The sequence below is a fragment of the Symphodus melops genome (assembly GCF_947650265.1).
Source record: "Symphodus melops genome assembly, chromosome: 12".
In the NCBI taxonomy this organism is placed as follows: domain Eukaryota; kingdom Metazoa; phylum Chordata; class Actinopteri; order Labriformes; family Labridae; genus Symphodus; species Symphodus melops.
Window position 1 is genome coordinate 20,929,735 of NC_136702.1, and position 19,989 is coordinate 20,949,723.

Genomic DNA, 19,989 nt, shown 5'->3' on the forward strand with positions numbered 1-19,989 from the left:
GACTGGCCTCAATACCACCCTTAAAACATCTCAACCTAATCTGGTAAACATGCTGCAGTCTGTCCCATCAAGCCGACTTCACTCTCCTGCTGGCTGTGAATCCAACTTCACACTGAAGTGTCAGAAATATGTCCGTTGTCATTTTTCCGAGGAGCGCATCCGTGGACTCTGATGCCACTCGACAGACGAGTCCTGCAAACACTCTAATCGCTCCTCTTAATTGTTCAAGTAAAACCCCATCACTAAGTCATTTTTCATCCTCACTCTGTAAACCTGCATCTCTGGGCTGTTTCAGTGTCTGTGTTGTTGTTGGGGTTTTTTTTTTCTTGTTTTTTTTCTAATTTTCTTTCAAAAGGTCACTTTTTTCACTTCTGTTTTCTTCATGTTGTGCTTCAGATGTTTCAAGTGCTGTATCCTTCATGTCACCCAATTTCAACTTTCCATTAGTTTTCTCAAGAAACAGAATTTCAAAGTTAAAGCCTAAAATTGATTTCTCTTTTTGAAAGTGTGCACAATACTTGATATAGCTTCCAAGCAGAATTTGCTCACAAACATAAAGCACTAAAAATAGGTTGCATACAAATCTGTAATTATCCCTTTTTGTATAAAGCTTTGCAGTTTCCAGAGAAAGCATTGATAATAACAATCAAGACAAGTTCATAAAAATTGTGTGCTCTGTTGGTGTGTAGGAAGTTTTAGATGCAGTGGATCCACAAATGTGTGTGCAACAAGTAAAAACACATAAAACAATGCAGATGTGTCTCATAAAAACCCGGTCTAGTCAAATGAGAATCAGCTGGCTACAACCTGACGCCCTCCGCCTCTCTGCTGGTCGGCGTGTTACGTGCAGAGAGAGAGAGACTCCCATAAAATGCTCAACATGCCTGAGACTGCCCTCTGATGTCACAGAGGGAGAGAGAGAGAGAGAGAGAGAGAGTGGGAGGGGACCAGAAGAACAGAGGGAGGGAGAGAGAGTGGCAGCCGGAGGGCAGAGCGAAGCACGTCAGTGAGAGAAACAGAGAGAAGCCGTACGTGGAGTGAGAGACGGAGAGTGTGAAAGGCAGGGAGGGACACAGATCGTTGCTCAGCACAGAACAGCCAGGTTGGTCTGCTGTGTTTTTCCCACCACAGTGGACTTTTCAGCTCAGTTCCACTTGAGCAGCACTTTTGGCTACAGACACACACTTTCTCCCAGATCCTGCACATTACAAACAGACGTGGACACACACATAAACAAACGCACTGTACAAGCAGTCAACTCGGCACAACTGATGGGTAAGAGCTCTTGTTGTTCTTTCACGGTTCACCATTTGTTGTCAATCACTTTGATCTGTTAGTGTATTCTGTCATGTAGTGCTTCTCTGTGTTGTTTCACGTTTAGTAAGCATGTTTATGTGTGATCTCGATGCATGCATTTGTTTACATGAACTCATATTGCCTATGGTTACCGTTTCCTGTGTGTGCGTCCACTGGAGAAAAGACGGTGTGTGTGTGTGCGTCGGTGCTGTGTGGGTGTGCAGCTTCGAGTAGTGGCAGTGTTTATTGAATGGTACTGATGTATGGAGAGTCTTGCTCAGCACCGCTCAGCAGCCTTTAACTGAATGGAGCAGATGGCAGTTGGCTGCGTCTGTTCCTCCCCACAGCCTTTTGTGTACATGTGTGTTGAGTGTGTTTTTTTCCCCCTCCGTGTGTGTGTGTGTGTGTGTGTGTGTGTGTGTGTGTGTGTGTGTCTGTGTGTGTGTGTTAGAAGTATAAAAGTTTTACACACAGTGATAGATCTCTTCAAAAGAATACATTTTTGAAAGAAATGTGAACAGCTGATCGTTCACTGTAGTAGTAGACTGAATACTGTGACATGAAAAACTGTTGTATAAGAATCTGCAGTTACTCAAGTAATTAAAGGAATTGGGAGCCCAATACTCTGTTAATTCATTTAAACTGTCTATGAATGTTCAATCAGTGATCAGCATTTGCAGAATCTTCTTTTCTGAATGTATGCTTTGGTTAATGTTTATCCTTCTGTTGATGACAAATAATTGATTTTAACTGAGTTTAACCCGCCAAAAGCCTGAATACACATAAAAGAGCTCAGGAAGACTGCATGGTTAGTCCATTAACTTTCAGAAACACTGGGCATGATGAGTCAATCCATAACTGAAAATAAGCTAATCAGTTGCAGGGATTGACCCTGATAAAATGTGCCATGTGAGTTCTTTCTTATTTTATCTCCAGTGTTTTTAGTTTGCTTACACTGTATTTTGTACTTTTGCATAATTTAATTATTAGGTATTAGGTGCAGTGTGACCATGTGGCTCCATGCATGGCTCTCTGTGTCTGCTTAGCTGGTGTGTCTGAGCTGTATCTGTGCATCCCAGTTCTCTTAAGCACTAACTAACTAAAAAAATCACACAGCTGTGATGAATCCAGTAGAAAAGCAAATGTGAAAAATGCCAGATATGCAGGTTTTTATCTCCACATCAGCTCCTTAAAACACATTCTACATAAATGGTTTCAATGAGATGGTGAGTTGCTTTAGAGTGATTTAACCCAGTGAGTTCAGTCTTTGAATATTGACAAGCTGCCCTCAGAGAAAGACAAAAGGAGGGATGAAGAAACAAAGAGGTGGTGACACACCAAACAACCAGCTAGCATGCTCCAGGGACAAGCGATGGTATACATAAACATGGGAACAAACCCATCCCAGACCTGACAGTAAAGCCTTGAGCTGAGTGCACTTGCAGGCCATGTGCTGAATTAGCCCCAGAACATGATTGGTCCATCCTTCATCTGTAGACCCGCCCCTGCTCCCCTGTCCGACGAACCACTGGCCACTATCCCACCAGTCGCCATGGCGTTTGCCTCCCTTCTCTTCCAGTACCTGGAATGTGTGTGTGTGTGTGCCTGTATATGTGTGTGTTGCGATTACATTATATTCTTAATCTCTTAGCATTACACTGCTTTCACTGTTTTCTGTGCATAGCTCTGCTTTGATCGCACTCTGAGATGACATTTGCTGATTATTTGTGAATGTTAAACGAGCGTGCTCCCTCAGATCCTCTTGAACTATGATTTAAACATGCACAGGGGTTTTGGCTGAGTGCATTGACGCCCAGAGGGGCTAGGAGCTCCCTTGGGAATCCTGGTCTATAAATAACTGCCTCTCCCGTCTGATCCATGATCTTAGGCTGAGCAGGGAGCAGAGGGGGATGAGAGGAGGGAGCGAGAGGATGATGGATGAATAGATGAGGGACAAGAGAGGAGACATTTCACCAGCTGAATTTGTGTTTTAGTTTTTAATTATTCAGCCAGATTTCACTGCATCGTGGCCCCTATAAGAAACCCCTTCTGTCTCTGAAGGGGTTTTCACAAAGTAAACACCATTTCAGTTTTTATTACTTTAGTTTATCGAAGCTGTAATGGTCCTAGAACCATTGTCCTCCCACAGCAATTCGTCAATATGATTCACCATTAGTTTAATATGACAATTAGTTGTTTTAAAATATATAAAATGATATATAAGATGTGTTTTTAACTGATTTTCCCTTTCGATATTGTACTTGAGTAGAAGTGACTTTTCTAAGCTTTCAGCGTCTCCTCCAGTTGGCTCAGCATCGTTGTCCCACGCCTCATTTAAAGCATTCTATCGTTGTAAGCTGCGCTCATGACTTCACACTGCCTTCAGCCTGCTGGGTGCTGCACGTCGCCCTGTTTACCTGCTGACGCTCACAAAGCTGTGTTTACTGTAAACATGCTTCAGAGGGGATGTTACGCAGAGAGCTTCGGCTGTTCCTTTCATGGATTTAACTGAATCAGTATATTACTCTATGGAGCTGCATAGGACCTGTCAGTCTGACATGACACAGATGTGTTTCCTATTTGCTACGAAAGCATTCAACTGCAATTTAAAAACAAAAAATCCCTCAAACAATCCAGAGCAGGGAAAAAAAAAGTTACAGTCTTGTAACAATCAAATACACTGACACAGGAACAGCTGATTTATTTCTTCAAGCAGGGCTCAGTTCTCCTCCCTTTCTTATTAATTATTGTTCAAACTTGTAATCATTATTTTAAAAATATTGGTTTAACCTGGAAAAATGAAACTAAGCCTAATAGTTACAAGAAAAACAGGAGATATATGTTACAGCCAACCTGTAGCATCGTGTCATGGCAGGCCCTTGATTTGCCGATCTCGTGGGCTAATCCTTTCAGCACATAGGCCAGAACTGCCACATTATACACTTATACACTGACTTATTATTTTTGTAACGTAAAATGGTGTCTTGAGTTAAATTACTGTGACTATGATTTAAATTCTGTAAGCTCATTGATGATAGATTTTCATGAAATAATGCCCCCTCTGGAGAATACTACAACAGATCACAAATAGCGTTCAAAAATAAACAAATGAATTTCCGGTTCATAAAGACCTTTGAGTTGGGCCAACATCTCAACCTGCAGATGCTTATGGGCACTCTGCTGAATGTTAAAGTGCCAGCATGTGTGGTTAGCCTCTGAGGAGCTGGTGTGGAGAGTGATTACTTCACCTCTCTCTTCCTCTCCATCTCTCTCTCTCTGTGCCACCTGTACTTGCAGCCCCTCAGCTTGAGGATAAGTGGCTGTAATTAGTCACCCTGCTTTAGCCCGGCAGTTTGGCCATTGATCACTGGTCTGTGAGGGACCGGCAGTGTTTGCAGGGAACAAAAAAAACAAAAACTTGATTTAACTTTATTGTTGTTCAAGGAGAAACTTGTTTGGCCCAGTTGCTATAACCTCTTACATCAGTTACATTCTTACACCCAGATTACATAATAAGACACAACCTACTGCACGTTGAAACAAAAATGACACAACACAAAATAGTTCAAACAAAGATGCTGATTGTTAGTGCAAGCCTTCTTCTCGTGCGTGTTGTCGTGTTTGACTGTTGTATGCATGGCTCCAGCCGAACAGCTTGGAGCAGTTGTTGAAACATTTTTCAGATTAGGCGACACAGTTTTGGTAAGCGTTTTGGCTTTGTGGTTCTGTCCCTCATTTCAGAACCACATTTCAGGGAACAACTTGCCACAGACACGATAGAGCATCAGGGTAGTTTTGACCTTCTTGTCTTTTGCGTAAGGATATTGTGTAATGTCTTTGTTTGATACATTTCTTTAAGCTGATGAAATCATTTATTCTTTTTATAAAAAAAGGTCAAAAATATATTGGAAATACATTTGTGAGATGCTATAGAATTCTTACTGGTTTTTCCACAAGTGCTGTATGATTTCTTCCAGCTGAATGGGAAAGCAATGATACAGAATGTGTGCATTTCTTAATTTTCTATATTTGTGTGTTGGAGCTCCATTAGTCTGTGCAAACAAACAGCCTTTGTGCAGCCTGTGGCATGCTTATATAAATAGTGTGAGAGGGGTCCTATAGGCTAACACTGGGGCCAGTCGGAGCCCTATTAAGAATAAACGGGGATGGCGAGTCTGTGAACCCATCTACATGGGAAAGTGTGCAGTGGAAAAAGGGCATTAATTGAAGGGATGCGTCATTCATGTTTTGGCATCGTGGTGCTGGAATAGCTGAAGCCAGGGTTCCTCTGAACAAAAGGTTTTGTTTGTGTGACCTTGATGTTAACTGCTCATTAAATATGTGAGTAAACAGTTGACAGGCATGTGTGCGTGTGTGTGTGTCTATATGTACAGCGAATGTGAGAGACTGGTGTTGGGAGAGTTTACCATGGTTCAGTGGCTTTGTTTGGATAAGAGGGATGATTGGCACACGGTTCAGAGTGAGAATGGCAAACATTGACATCCTCTAATGTGACCGTCTTTCTATGTGCTTGTTTATGTGGAAGTGAGAAACAAACAAGTTTGTTGGTCAGAGGTCCCGGAATCATTTAAACACGCACATGTACACACAGAGACATCATATGAACATGCAGGAGTATCAAATATAACACTGATTAAAATACATAATTAAAGCTAAACAGGTCAATTTAAAGGAGATACTTTGATAATGTTAATAACATAAATGAGTTTTTAATCTTGTTCTTTTATCTTCTCAAAACTAAGCCTTTAAAGAAAAGGTAGTCATTTCTAGTGTCCAGCTGTCAGACAGGTCCTCACAAGTGTGGTGATTCACGTAACACGCACACACACACACACACACACACACACACACACAAGCATCAGAGCACCAGCATGTCTGGTCCGACCACACCCTTTCTCTCCTCCCTGCTGTCCCGTTGGGTGGTGTTAAGTTTCCTCCTGCACTGAAAACCTGCCCGGTACCAAAGATGTCATTGGCTATCTCAGCAAGCAACTCCAACTCCATCACAAACCTCATTGGTCACTGGAGAGGGACAGCACAGCCCTGATAGGTCCGAGATGCTCTCCACTGGTTTGAGAGTATTGGTAACTGGCAGAGGGCCTGGCATGGTGCAAGGTGGGTCTCTACGGAGCAGAAATCGACCAGATAGACTGAACGACGCACTGGAGGTTTTAGATCACAAGCACAAATTGAAATATTATCTGGTTGCATGAATTCGATTTGATCTGGTTTATCTTAAAATAGCTTGAATTAAACTATTAAGCTCATGCTGCATACCAGCTCGTATTACACCAACCCATTTGAAACCTAAAATGTAAGCCTGTCAGTATTTGAAATGAGAAAAAAAAAAAAAAACTAAGATGTTTGATCCCAGCATGCCATTTTCCAGTTACATCACTGCCTTCAAGTTGGCAAAGATTTAGTTTGCTTTCTTTTTTCTTCCTGTGTCAATGTTGTGAAGTTGTGTTCTACTGCACTTTGTGGATAAGCTGCTGTGTTGTTTGCTTGTTTTGGAGAAATAATCTGATTTCACTAATACTCTGGTTTTTGCATGTCAACCATGCTGAGGTCAGGATATTACTTTTCCTGTGTTTGCACTTAGTGTCCATGCTACAACTGCACTACAGGCCTCCACTTCTCAGGATTATCAGATGAAGCAGAATACATTTTACACAATACAGGATATCATTGAAGTGTCACATAAACTGTTGTGTATTGTTTTTTAGATTTCAGTGCTCATATGTGTATGTATTTTTCTCACATCTGTGTTGACTTTGCAAATCCCTCCCGTTCATCATCAGACACTACTTGACTGTGGTAGTGTTCAGTACACTAACAATAAGCAAAACGTAGTGTTACTGTTCTTCTATAGAGACAGTCACAGTGAAAACACACACACACACACACACACACACACACACACACACACACACACACACACACACGGTAAGTCTTTATGCGTGTCAGCAAATCCCTGCTGCAAAACTCATGTTTCAGGGGATTGTTTTTGCTCTCCACTGCCATGTTTCATCATTCTACCCGCTTGTGCGTGCGTGTGTGTGTGTGTGTGTGTGTGTGTGTGTGTGTGTGTGTGTGTGGGGGTGCTTTTCTATCTTCATATTTGTGTACAGAAACTGTGTAAAGTACTATGCACAGGCTATTTCTTGTGTGTAAACAGTTTAAGAGACCATCTTTATGCTTGAAGTCATCAGGCAGAAAATGTCACTGGGCCTTAAAATTATACACACATTTATATTTTGTATATTCATATATAAGTGTTTTGCCATATCCCATACAGGGTTCAACTATAAAAAAAAGCTCAAGTCCCTTGTTTACCAACCTAACTCTGAATAGTTACAGTACGTGTCTCATTTCGACCAGAGAAAGGGCATTTACATTTTTATCAAAGGAAATTAAATAAGTATGTCCTTGAAATACCAATATTATATAACACCTGTGAAAATGAAGGAGTTAATTGTTTTGAGTTTGTGTGTTTTTTAATCAATAAAAAGCCCTACATTTTTTTAGCAGGTTTAATGATGTTCAGCTCAACAATGGAGTTTGAATTCCAAATTTTTCCATCGAATTTTTGTTTCCAATCCCTCACAGAGGGTTTGGCTTTTGGGATCTTAGAAATCAGTTATTCATAGAGGCACAGTTTGTTCCATCTTTGACAGAGCAGAAGTTATACATTCATTATACAAAATGATTTGCAGAATAAATAAGATGTGCATGTTCATGGTTTCAGCTGATGGAGTTTGTGTGTGCTTCCTTTTGCAGTGAATGTTTTGCCTGTTATTTGATATTTGGTTCTTGAAGTCTCCACTGTAAATACTTACGTCCTAAACAAACTCTTTATGTTTTTGTTTCCTCCTCTCTTCTATCCTATCCCTCCTCTCTCTCTCCCCGCTCCATCACTGGCCCTGTCCTCCTTCAGTGGACGTGAGCTCGGCAGCACTGCCCATGCAGGTGCCCCCAACAACCACAACTATCCTTCCCATGGACCTGAGCGTAGTTGACCACCATCACCACCACCAGCAGCCGCCTTTTGGCCTGGTTCCCCAACCCCATCCTACACCTCCCACCTCCACACCTTGTAACGCATCCTCAGAGCCAGGCCGCGGGCCAGTCATAAGTAAGTTTTCAGATAGTCATGAAATGAAATTGTCATGCATTGGGATTAGAAGCCAGAAGCCATATACTGTAAATGAATGTGAAATGTGCGTCATTGTTTATGACAAAGTCATATAAATGTCATTTAGACCACCAGCAGCAGAAGCTGCAGCAGGAGCTGGTGGTTCTCAAACACAAGCAACAGCTCCAGAGGCAGATCCTGATCGCTGAGTTTCAGAGGCAGCATGAACAGCTGTCCAGACAACACGAAGTCCAGCTGCAGGAACATATCCAGGTGAGCTTTGCTCTCCTGTCCTCTCCTCTCCTCACCAGATCTTTAGGACTTACATACATAATACAGATCATCAATATGTAAAACTAACCCTTTGATGCATATTGTGAAAACATTGTATTGCTTTTCTCTATGTCAACCAGCACCAACAGGATTTACTGGCGCTCAAACACCAACAGGAGCTGTTGGAGCACCAGAGGAAGATGGAGCAGCAGCATCATGAGCAGGAACTGGAGAAGCAGCAGCGGGAATTCAAACTTCAACAGCTGAAAAACAAGGACAGGGGACAGGAAAGTGAGTAGACATTGCTACTGCACTTTTTTTTTCTTTTTTTGAGGAAATAACCAAAACCTGCAGTACTATGATGATGATGATGAGGAGCTGTAAATAAAAAAAAAAAATCATCAAGTGCCTCCACTAATTATTTTTATATTTAATTTCTTGGGGTATCATAAAATGCCACTAGATCACTAAAACCTGTAATTATCTTATTCAAATCGAGAAACAAGTGTGGGGGTTGAGATGCAGGAAAGAGGGGTCGAATTTGAACTCCAGAACTACAGCCTCTGATCATGTGGCCCATCACTGACCATTAGGCTACCGGCGTCCCCAAATGCTATACATAATGTGACCTATTTTTACATGATCACATTTATGTTCATTATTCAGCATGACTTGGGATCAAGGGGATTGTGTGTAAAATTCTATATAAATGAAGTTGAGTTAATTTCATTTCATTTCAAAAAGACGCTTAGTGATGTCATTGCATTTTAAGATGAAGTAGACGCTGTCATGCAATCCCATGGAGTCAGATGTTTGAACACTATTATGCTGCACCAATTTCCTGCATCCAAATTAGTGGCTGATCCCCTGCCCCCTCCTCATCTGGTCTGACTTTATACATAATATAACATATTGACGTCATGTATGAACGTCCAAAAAGATAGAGGCCTTAGTTTTCTATTGGTAAGGGAATTCTTAAAGCTCCAGGTTCTGTGGTTTTTAATTTACATCAATTTAAAAAAAGATTATGGACAGTAATCTTGTAGGCTAATGGTACATATGGGAATTCAAAGACATCATCAAGGCTCAGCTTTTTGAGTGATTAATTTTTCAGTGTTATGTAAAAATAAATACAGGATGGGATGTTTGTTACACAAAACACACAATTCAATACCTGACAATAATGTAATGGCATCATTTTAAATCACATCTAACTATTTTTGAAAGATGCAATGAAATCGTAGTGATTTGCAAAAAGCACATTAGTATACCCTCCGGAGCAAATTGAATGATCAGTTGTAATCTCTAAACAGGATTGGGTCGGCATTTCAAGGGTGACGTAAACTGGCTCTAAGTGAGCTGTCAGGTTTGACCTCACATCGCTTCACCTCACATCCCCTTCTGTGCTGCCAACATCTGTCACAACTGTCCCCAACAATCTGTTGAGCCTCATTATTTCAGCTGGTGTCAGAGAGACGTGGCCCCTGCAGACCCTCTGTCACAGCACCCATTGTTGTGACCCATCAGTCAGAACAGCCTGACCTTATACCTCGATCTCAAGGACTAAGGCTATAAGGGGGGGGGATGTTCTACTGGAAAACATGGCCCTTTTTTTAACGTGGTCTTGATTCAATGTGTCATTTTGTTGGAGAAGTTAAATGCCAGCAATGAACTCACAGTCTCCTTCCACTTAAACACATTTTTTTCCTCTTAAAAGGCCTGTGAGGAGTTTTTAGCTGCTTATGAAACAGACTGAAAAACATTCTGACTCTACATTACCTACCAAAGCAAACCGGACCATTAGCAACAAGATGGATCACATCTGTATACAAATGTTGTAAAATGTATCACCACTATGGTTGCATCGGTGTCAGATAATTGGTGTTACAGCTTATTGCAGAGTCAGCTTTTGTGAATGTTATTTCATGGCAAAGAGTATCTGTGAGTGATGCAGCTGACTGTTAAAAGTAAGCAGAATGACACTTTTCATCAGAAAACACAACACCCCCATGATAGGACAAAGGGACTTTTTCCGCTGGGAGAGCCAAAATAGACACAAACCAAAAGTTCCTCGCAGTAGTTTGAAAGACCCTTTTAAATCTACTGGTCCATGTGGGATTTTTGCTTTGGCCAATTGTGTTGTACCTTCAAGATAACATACTCACCAATATATCAGAAAATCAGGTAGGTTGTAAGTGTGCTTTTCATCAAGTGCATTTCAAACTATATATTTATAAACATTATGTGGCACAAAGGTGTGCTTTAAATGTTGGTGTTCATCCCTTATTGTAATGGACAATGATCTATGCACAACTTAAGGAAAGTAACGGACTGATAGGATGTCAATGTGGAAACTAATGTAGACTCAGAGCTTAAAGTTGGAGTGGTAATATTTCCCTTGAAGTCGACTTTATATGTTTTTTTTTTACTTTGTGCTTTTTAAATCTAACATTGTATTCCAGCCTATTTCTTCTGTGTGTAAGTAACCATCACTGACAGCAGATTGTCAAAACTAAAGTCTTTCTTACATATTCATGTCTGGGGGGTCACTCAGATTCATTGAAAATAATCTTTGCTGGGACTGACATCTTTTCACATCTTGTTAATTGCTGACATGAGCTTTGACACAGGTGAACTGTTCAGTTGTGGTTTAAAAAAGTAGCATGAGTAAAATGAGTATTGCCATTGCTCGTTTAGCTCGTTTCACTTTCTCATACTGCAACTTTTTGTTGATGTAATTGTATTTATGGGTGTAAAACAGACAGCATGAAGGAGTTGGCTAACCTTGTTTAGTTTATCAGGTGAAATTGCACAATGTACTTTCTATTTATTCCATTGTTGACGTTAGCTATTTTAACAACAACGTGGTTTTTCAGCCCAAATTCTTTTGGTTGATGATGGACACACATTGGAAATCATGGTTTTATACTCATTAAATCTCATTCCTCAAAAGTCATCTGCTGGGCAACATGAGCTTACAGTTTGACGTCTGCGGAAAGTCCATTGGGTCGTCGTAAACAGAAGAAGCTTTGTTAAAGCATAGCTATAAATTGCATGGAAGGCAGGCTCATAAAAGCCAATTTGCTCCAGTAGCAAAGCAGACATATTGGGATGTCAGCAATTCCAGTTGCAGCATGATTTAGAGAGCACATATTAGCTCGTTTCACTTTCTCATACTGTTCTTATCACTTTGTTTCTCATACTTGACACATTACCTGTTCAGTCACATTTTCAAAAAACACACCTCAGATGGGTTTTTTTTCCCTGTGCATCTTTAAAACCCTTTTTTTCCCTCTCACCCAGCCACCAATCCCTGTCTCTCTCTCTCTCTCTCTCTCTCCCTGGGTGATCAGGGCGCTGATTCGGAAGACGCTGATATGAGAGAAACACTCGCTAAAGATGAGAGTCAAATAGCTCTGCTTCTGTCTCTGGGGAAATTTAGTGCAACTCTGAGGTGAAATGTGCGCTCTGCCTTTAGGGGGAAAAAAATCATTATCTAACAAAAGAAATGGATGACGATTTGTCAGGTAGTACAGTCGAGAAACTAAAGCACTGACATTTTTATGAAGAGCGGGTTTTAATGTGAAGTGTTTTAAACAGGTGACAGTTACATGGAATAATATACAACCTTTTTTTCTGACCTGCCTGTGTGTCTCTGTTTCTGTCAGGTGCCGTCGCCAGCACAGAGGTTAAGATGCGACTGCAGGAGTTTGTCCTGAACAAGAAGAAAGCGCTGGCTCATCGAAATCTAAACCACTGTCTGCCCAGCGACCCACGCTACTGGTATGGGTGAGTGTCTCAGCCCACCACGACAGAACAACCTACTGCTTGGGATGTGACCGTTTGAACACCAATGAGGGTTTTCTACCATGTTAAAAAAGAAAGTACATGAACTTGCATCTTCTTTGTGAGAAATAATGTTTCAGTTCAAATAGGATGTATGTGATTAGGAAGAATGGGACAAGCACAGTGAGAGCAGGGCTTTCCTGCAGTACACATTCCACTCACATGTTTTGCTCCCTTAACTGCTTTAAATTATGAATCATTTCTATATCAAGGTAAAAGAGTATGACATGTTCATGGTGTGTTAAAGAACATTTACATCTTTATACAATCTTTTAAAAAAACTGCCTTAGAAATAAAGCAGACAGCATCCTGCATTTTTTAAGCTATCCTTTAAGGAACCTCAATTAATACCTTTAACTTGTTGGGGCAACTGGAAAGGATTTACTGTAGCTCATTTCTTAACTATCACATATTAGCTTGTGTGTTGTGTATATTCATCAACCTTTTCATTGTTGCCTCTTACCTAAACAGACATGGAGCATGTTATTCTTAAAGGACAAGTGACGGGAAGTTGAAAACGTGTCATTTTTAGCTCTTGCTGTTTGGTTGTCTCTGCTAGAGTTAAGACGTCAGCCTCTGTGGAAGTCCTCACCAGTTTCCTCTGAGGGAAACTAAAGAGAAAATGTTGAAGGAATGAAGCATTTTTAGTCAATGTTTGTAGTCTTTGATTGACAGCTGGTTGTCTTTGAGGTGTGTGTGTGTGTGTGTGTGTGTGTGTGTGTGTGTGTGTGTGTGTGTGTGTGTGTGTGTGTGTGTGTGTGTGTGTCTGTGTGTGTGTGTGTGTGTGTGTGTGTGTGTGTGTGTGTGTGTGTGTGTGTGTGTGTGTGATGTGTTTGAAGTGGGCAGAGGAAGGAAAAAAAACAATGGCATCCCTCCTGCGCTTTAAATATTTGAAGAGGCTTAAAGCAGCCAAATATTTCTGCCAAAGCTTGAGATGAAAGAAGAATCCAAACAGAGAGGAAACAATGGTTCTCTATCAGCATCATTACCATCACTCTTCCATTAAAAAAACCTCTTCCACCTGTTTGCTTTCTCCTCAGATCTTCAATACTTATTTTTCCCTCCTTTGGTCTTATTCCTTCATTGATTCTGTGTCTCGCAGCTTCTCCATCTCTGTCTGTGCCTTCTTTACCCACGTTAAGGAGGGAACAGACCTCAGCTTCTTTGCTGTCATGGTGTATTAAAGACAAGCAGAGGAGGCTGTCAGATATTGTGTCTATATCCGAATTCTCTTTCTTCATTCTATCCACACTGTTGTACACTTTCTCCGTCTTTCAGTTATGACCTTGGGATGGGCGCTGGAAGTGTTCTTAATCTTCAAACCTTTTCTGTCTGCACTTGTGTCTATTAAAAGTATGTAGGGAAGGAAGCTCATTGAGCCCAAACTGACTTGAGATTAATATTCTTTCAGTGACTATTGATCCCTATTCTTTGCAGAAAAACCCAGCACAGTTCTTTGGACCAGAGCTCTCCTCCTCAAACAGCTTTGTCTGCGTACAACCATCCAATGCTGGGCCAATATGACTCAAAAGACGACTTTCCTCTTCGGAAAACAGGTAAAAAGATTTTTGCTGAGGAACTGTTACTTTTTAAAGTCCTCATCCTTCCACCTTAGAAGTCAACCCTTTCATGTCTTGAAGGGAGCCCTAGTCTTCCTTTTCCCTGCATTAGCAACTGAAGTGGCTCATGGGGTTTCCAAATCTGGCACATGAACCGAGAGTCAGCCACTGGAGGATTAGAAGGAGCCCCTAAAATATATTAAAACTGAGATTTCAAAGGTTATTTAAAGCCTGTCGTTTTTTTTTTTAACTGTTATTATGCAAATGAGAGCAGATGGATGGAGAGTGGAACTACTCTCAATTAAAAACCAAAAAATCTGAATAAATCTGGAAGGAACAGTCATTTAGGGAATGTGTGTGTTAGCTCTCTTAGCTCTATGCCGATGTTTAGTCAGAATATTAATAGAGCTGTCACATCTGTGGTGTAAATATAGCTTACGTCATCTGGCTGTTTGCTTAGGGAAGTTTAAACCAGAAATATAAGACAAAAGCGAGCGATGTGTTTGTTTGTTTTTTTCTTAAATTCTAAAAACAGGAACTTTTGAGCTTACTACTTACATTTGATATCCTGTTTTTGTAATCTTTACAAGAACACAACTTCTGCAGATACCCTGAGTCCCCTCTTTGCTAAAGATCTAATCGGTGTTGTACTTCCTGTTTGCTGTTGCTTGAAGAGCTCGCTATTGCTTGTTGACAATGTTCTTGTCATTGAGTCTTTATTTATATAAGCCTAGACCTCAAACATCCAATAAAAGAAATTCTCTGTGATTTTTGGACCACCTCAAATCAATGGATTTAGAGGATTGGAGTTTGCCTCATACCCATAGTTGATGAAACGGGGAATCTGTCTGCTATATTGAAATAGCTTTAAATGAGTTTGATGTTGAGCAAGTGTATAGTGTAGAAAGTCAATTTCTCGTGATTTCGAGGAGTATCAGTTAGTGAAATTAGCATCATTTGAAGCCTGAAATTACTTTCTTACTTAATTTAAGCCTCTCGCATCACTATCATAATGTGCGTTTGAAAAAAAAAGTAGTTGCCTATTCTCCCGTTGGAGGCCAATTCTTACAGACATTAACCACTTCATGCAGTAATTGTCCTTTATAGATGTCATAGATTACGCACTTAAAGCAAACAACTCTCATCTGCTCTGAGAAGCAACCTAGAAAGCTTAGAAAAATCACAGTTCCTGCCGTTTGGCTGCATTCGACTGCTTTTTTTCCATCCTTCTGTCCATGTCGAGTCCATCTAAGCTGTGATTGTTCACTTAGTGTCAGCAGCTGCTTTGGCAGTATCGCTGCCTGCTTTCACAGCTGGAGACCGAGCTCTGTGTACTGTGCACTCCTGCCCACCTGCTGTGAGCTGGAGGCAGGAACGATTTATCCTGGCAAACAACCTCAGACAACCAGTTTCAACTTTCACAGACACTCAAATGTAATTCAGATATTTCTTGGTGTGCCAGTTGGGCTGAGAAATGTTTGCAACTTACAGCTTCACATTTCATACTCACAAAAAGTACAGGCGCTATAGCATGGACACATCCTTGAACATATTTAAAGAACATTTCAAGAACTATTGAGTTTGACATTTGATGACAGTTTTTGTCCGCCTGCTATTGAGGAGAGCCAGAGGAAACACTGATGTGCACACACAAGGCAGGCCTGCTGAGGAGCTCTTGTGTCAACAGCGAACAGGCAGAGATCAGATCAGACTGTCAGACAGGGAGATCAACTGTTCTCTGAAGGAAGTGAGTGACAGTCGTCTCCTCAGTTGTGCGCAGCTCTGACGACTGGAGGGCGTCAGACTGACGTTTTTGCCTGTTATGACCCATTTCAGTAATGTATGTGTGTAAATTATAAATGTACCAAAATAATTCTTTTTCTGTCTTCCCAGACCAAGCTCACAGTTTATAACAACAGGGGCTCATTGTCCAAGTCTGAGAAACTTTGTGATAATGACTCTGAGAACACAGAGGGTCACTTTGAATGGTGCGGCAGGAAGTCTGTCGGGCCTTCATGACAGTCTCAGACTTGTCGTTCTGACCTCTCTTTCAATGACTAGCACATACACCTACTTTCTCATTCTGCTCTCTATGAACATTGAAATCCTACACACTTTCCACATACAGCATAGCACTTCTTTGTTCTTGCGTTACATTTTAGTCCTCATATTCTGCTAAGAGGACAGTGTCTGGGGATGCACATTAATGTCAAAAACACTCACACTCGGCTCCTTCTATGGTTGTCTCCATTTGGCCCTGCTTTGATTTTTTATTTTTTTTTGTGCAGCCCTATTAAATACTTAGAATTATTCCATTTCTTAAACAACTACGTGTATGAAAAGCTGAAAGTCAATTATTAGAAAAATGGTAATCAGTACTTTAAAATGATTTTATAATTCATCTTGTGTGCGCGGGTCATTACAAAAAAATTCAATCCACAGCTGTCCTTAAAAAGCATGATCCAAGGCACACTGTAGGATTTTTGTTGAATTGTAATTTTACATGGAAAAATATCCTACTAAGGTGTATTCCTGATTTTCCTTACTTAGTTATTTCTGGTATAGTGCTATTAGGAAATAGATGTAGAATGCTTTAAAACACCATGCTTTATCAATAACCTCGCAGAAAAGAGAGTGACTTGAGAGGAGGATTTCTTTTATTTGCTCTGACATCTAAATATGTTAATGAGACAAGTGTGTCTCTTACCATCTCACAGTGTGTCCTTCCAACCTGCCACTCTAATGTATTATCAGATGTGATATTTCTGGGAAGCTTCCCTGATGTGTTTCAGAAAACTACTCTGTCCATTTCCGTAAATCTTCCTCCGTCTTTGCGCTTACTCAGAAAGAGCGGTCCGGCATCCCTCCAGCAGGGAGCTCAGGACACCCATCAGCCAGCACAGATGATACTGATCAATATGTTTTGTATCAGAGAACCAGTTTCCTCCTCCTCCTCCTCCACCACCTGGAGCGAGATTAAGCCCCGCTTAAAAGACGTTTAATATGATATTGATATATCAGAATATGTGAGGACCATTCTACGCTTCTAGTGGCTTCTTTGAAGTGTGTGAGAGGATCACAACAGCGTTGATTTAGGGTCTTGTGGGGGGTTTTCACTTCATTGTTTAAAAGCTTTTCCAGCCCCTCAGGGTTTATGTGGAAATGTCTTTTTTTAATGTTGCTTTTATTATTACAGGACTGTGACTTGTAAAGACCCAGGTCACTTTCTTCATCTGCCATGAATTAAGCTTAAAAATTGATCACAAAGTATTAAAGAAAAACTCTGATTTGTTTTGGTGCCACAGCGACATGCAAAAGGAGGACATTGCTGTTTAAAGCAAAGCAGAATGTGCAATAATAAGAGAAAGAGAGAGCGAGGAGGGGATGGTTTGAGGTGAAGGAGGGAGAGAGGGCTCTAGTGAAATGCCAGCCTCAGCAGTTAAGCCAGTCTGGGCCCTCTGCAGTGAGTGTGTTCGCACGTGTGCACACTGGTGTGCTTTTGCCCAGTCGGCATTAACACCCTTCAAAGTCACTGCGTCCGGAGGTGAACACCCCCGTGGTGGCCTGTGCCCACAAACACACACTCCTACTTCAGCCGCCTTCTCCGTCTCCTACCCTGTTCTCCTCGCCTCGATGTAACCTTCTGTTCATCCTGCCATCTTCTCCTTTGAGCTGTTGATCTGTCCATTTCGTAATGACTGAGGATGCCGCAAAAACAACCTTGACCGCCCCCTCCTTCATTCCATCACTGTGTGCCTTGTCTCTCCTCCACATGCAACCCATCAGATTAGTCCAAAGGCTGCAGCCCACTCTCATACATCATGAAAAAAAAGTGGAATGTTTCCTGTGACACTTAAAAATGTTTTTAAATCTTAACAAAGCATGCACGGCAAGAAATAAGTCTTTTCAAACTTGACGTTAACTATTTTAACATTGTTGACCATTGTTGGTATGTCATTTAACATCAGCCAGTTCTCTGCTTTATTAACTGTTCCTATCACAAGCAAAGTGATTGGTTTAACTAAAGGAGGATTGAGGTGCAATCAATCAAGTGGTGCTTTTACACACTCACAAAACTCCTGAAAATATCCCATTTTTCACCACAACCTTGTCCAGGATTGTTCTTGCCAGCCCGCAAGTGAAACTTTGTGTGAAGTCTGAACTGATACGTGATCACAGCAGGTCATTTTCAGGAAGACTTGCCACAAGTTAGCAGGTCAGGACATAAACAATCTCCGTTTCATTCTGTTCTTCATCACTCAGTCATTAATACACTGGAGACACAGAAGTGCTATAATTTAATGATACTTTTTTTTTTTGTCACTAATTGCCTCAATAGAACTATTATACTCCCCAGTGCAATGGACTCAAATAGAACTTGAATGGCTTTTGTTCCTTCTCAAAAAGGCCTTCATTGTCTTCCTGTCTTCTCATATTCAGCTAATGCATTTCTTATCCTGACCCATCCATCCCATCTTCTTTACGTACACTTTGAAGCAGTGCCCTCCATTTAGAAGAAGCTCCTTTTTAAATAATTAAGTTTCAGATAAGCAGCATGTTTCCCATATTATTATGATTATTGTTGAAATTGCATTTGAAGTGCTCAGACATAAAGACAGGATCAGTAGGTATGTGCAGTAAAGTATCACAATGATTTGCAGTCAAGGCTAAAGGAAGCAAAGCCCTGTGGTTTTGTATTGACATTCTCTTTTATGTGGTCTTTATTGGTGGAAGTTTATAATGCAGCATACAAGATTGAAAGATCCAGTATTTCTATTTTTTCCTCCAAATTACACAAAACAAAGGAAAAAAAGCCTCACAATGCATTAAAAAACAAACAAGAGACACAAAATATAACCCATAAACCAAATCAACCTATGTCGCTTTGATAATCAAATGAGTGAACATTTACAGCTCAGCAATCTTCCTGTCAATCTACAATATCCATAAAAGTTGTACATTTAAGGGAGAGACAACAGACCAGCGATATGAATAGTCATTATTCACTTTGTATTTCTCATTCAGGAGGTGAAACGAAAGAGGAAATGTCAGGCTGCAATGTCTTATGAATACGTCCATTATATTCTAAGTTTATTCTTATTTTACGAAGAACACTTCTTACAATAAAGTCCTTCAGTACACAAAGTGGAAATAGTCGCTGAGGCTTAAGAAGCTAGCATGGTCTGTTTAGTAGGTCGTGGTATGAGCAAAGGGTCAACCATTGGTCAAACATCCAGCTCAGTAATTGAACGGAAGGAAGCGAGTGGAGGAGGGAATAAAGCTGCCTGTGTCTGGCAATGAGACACCAAAGCATGATGGGCCAGAGAAGGTCAGGTCCTATCCCTGACCTGATGAGATTCCTAGAACACATTGAATGCTCGCCTCTTCACCCCGCTCGTTGTCAAGAGCTTTGTCAGCTTTGCAAATCCAATACGGGAGCATGTATGTCAAAGCAGAGCCCTACGGTGAGAAACAATACAACATATCTACATCAAACTCACATGTACACACATGACAGCAAGCTGGCTTGTTTTTTGTTGCAAATGAAAGTGTCTGCTAATAATTAGTAGTGTGGTGGAGGCAGCATCATTAAGCACAAGGTCAAGAAAGCTGCCAGTTGGCCGCTTCACCGTTCGCTGCAGCGCTTCCCACTGTCACACAGCGATGGCAAACCTCAGCTCCTCGATCTGTCGGCCAACACATACAGTGTAGCCTATAGGGACAAGCTCATTAGCCCCACTACATGTCCGTGAACAAGCTCCCACTTGTGCGGCTCAGCAATCTACTAGAAAGCTGACAGATCAGATAGAATCTGTTATTATCAAAGTAATGTGGCTAAGTTTGTGTACAGTATAACAC

General features: G+C 41.0%; 1 protein-coding gene across 5 annotated transcripts in view; it reads left to right on the plus strand.

The window, feature by feature from the left end:
- hdac4 (histone deacetylase 4) overlaps positions 1–19,989 on the plus strand; it is a 119,152-nt gene that overhangs the window by 61,225 nt on the left and 37,938 nt on the right. For 4 of the 5 annotated variants that reach the window (XM_079357305.1, XM_079357306.1, XM_079357307.1 and 1 more), the window contains 5 exons: positions 8,255–8,452; positions 8,580–8,725; positions 8,866–9,016; positions 12,394–12,514; positions 14,009–14,127. In XM_079357305.1, coding sequence (XP_079213431.1) covers positions 8,255–8,452; positions 8,580–8,725; positions 8,866–9,016; positions 12,394–12,514; positions 14,009–14,127 — 735 coding nt within the window. Of the gene's footprint in view, positions 1–974; positions 1,276–8,254; positions 8,453–8,579; positions 8,726–8,865; positions 9,017–12,393; positions 12,515–14,008; positions 14,128–19,989 lie in introns of those variants that run through there. The other variant, XM_079357309.1, reaches the window with a different exon arrangement.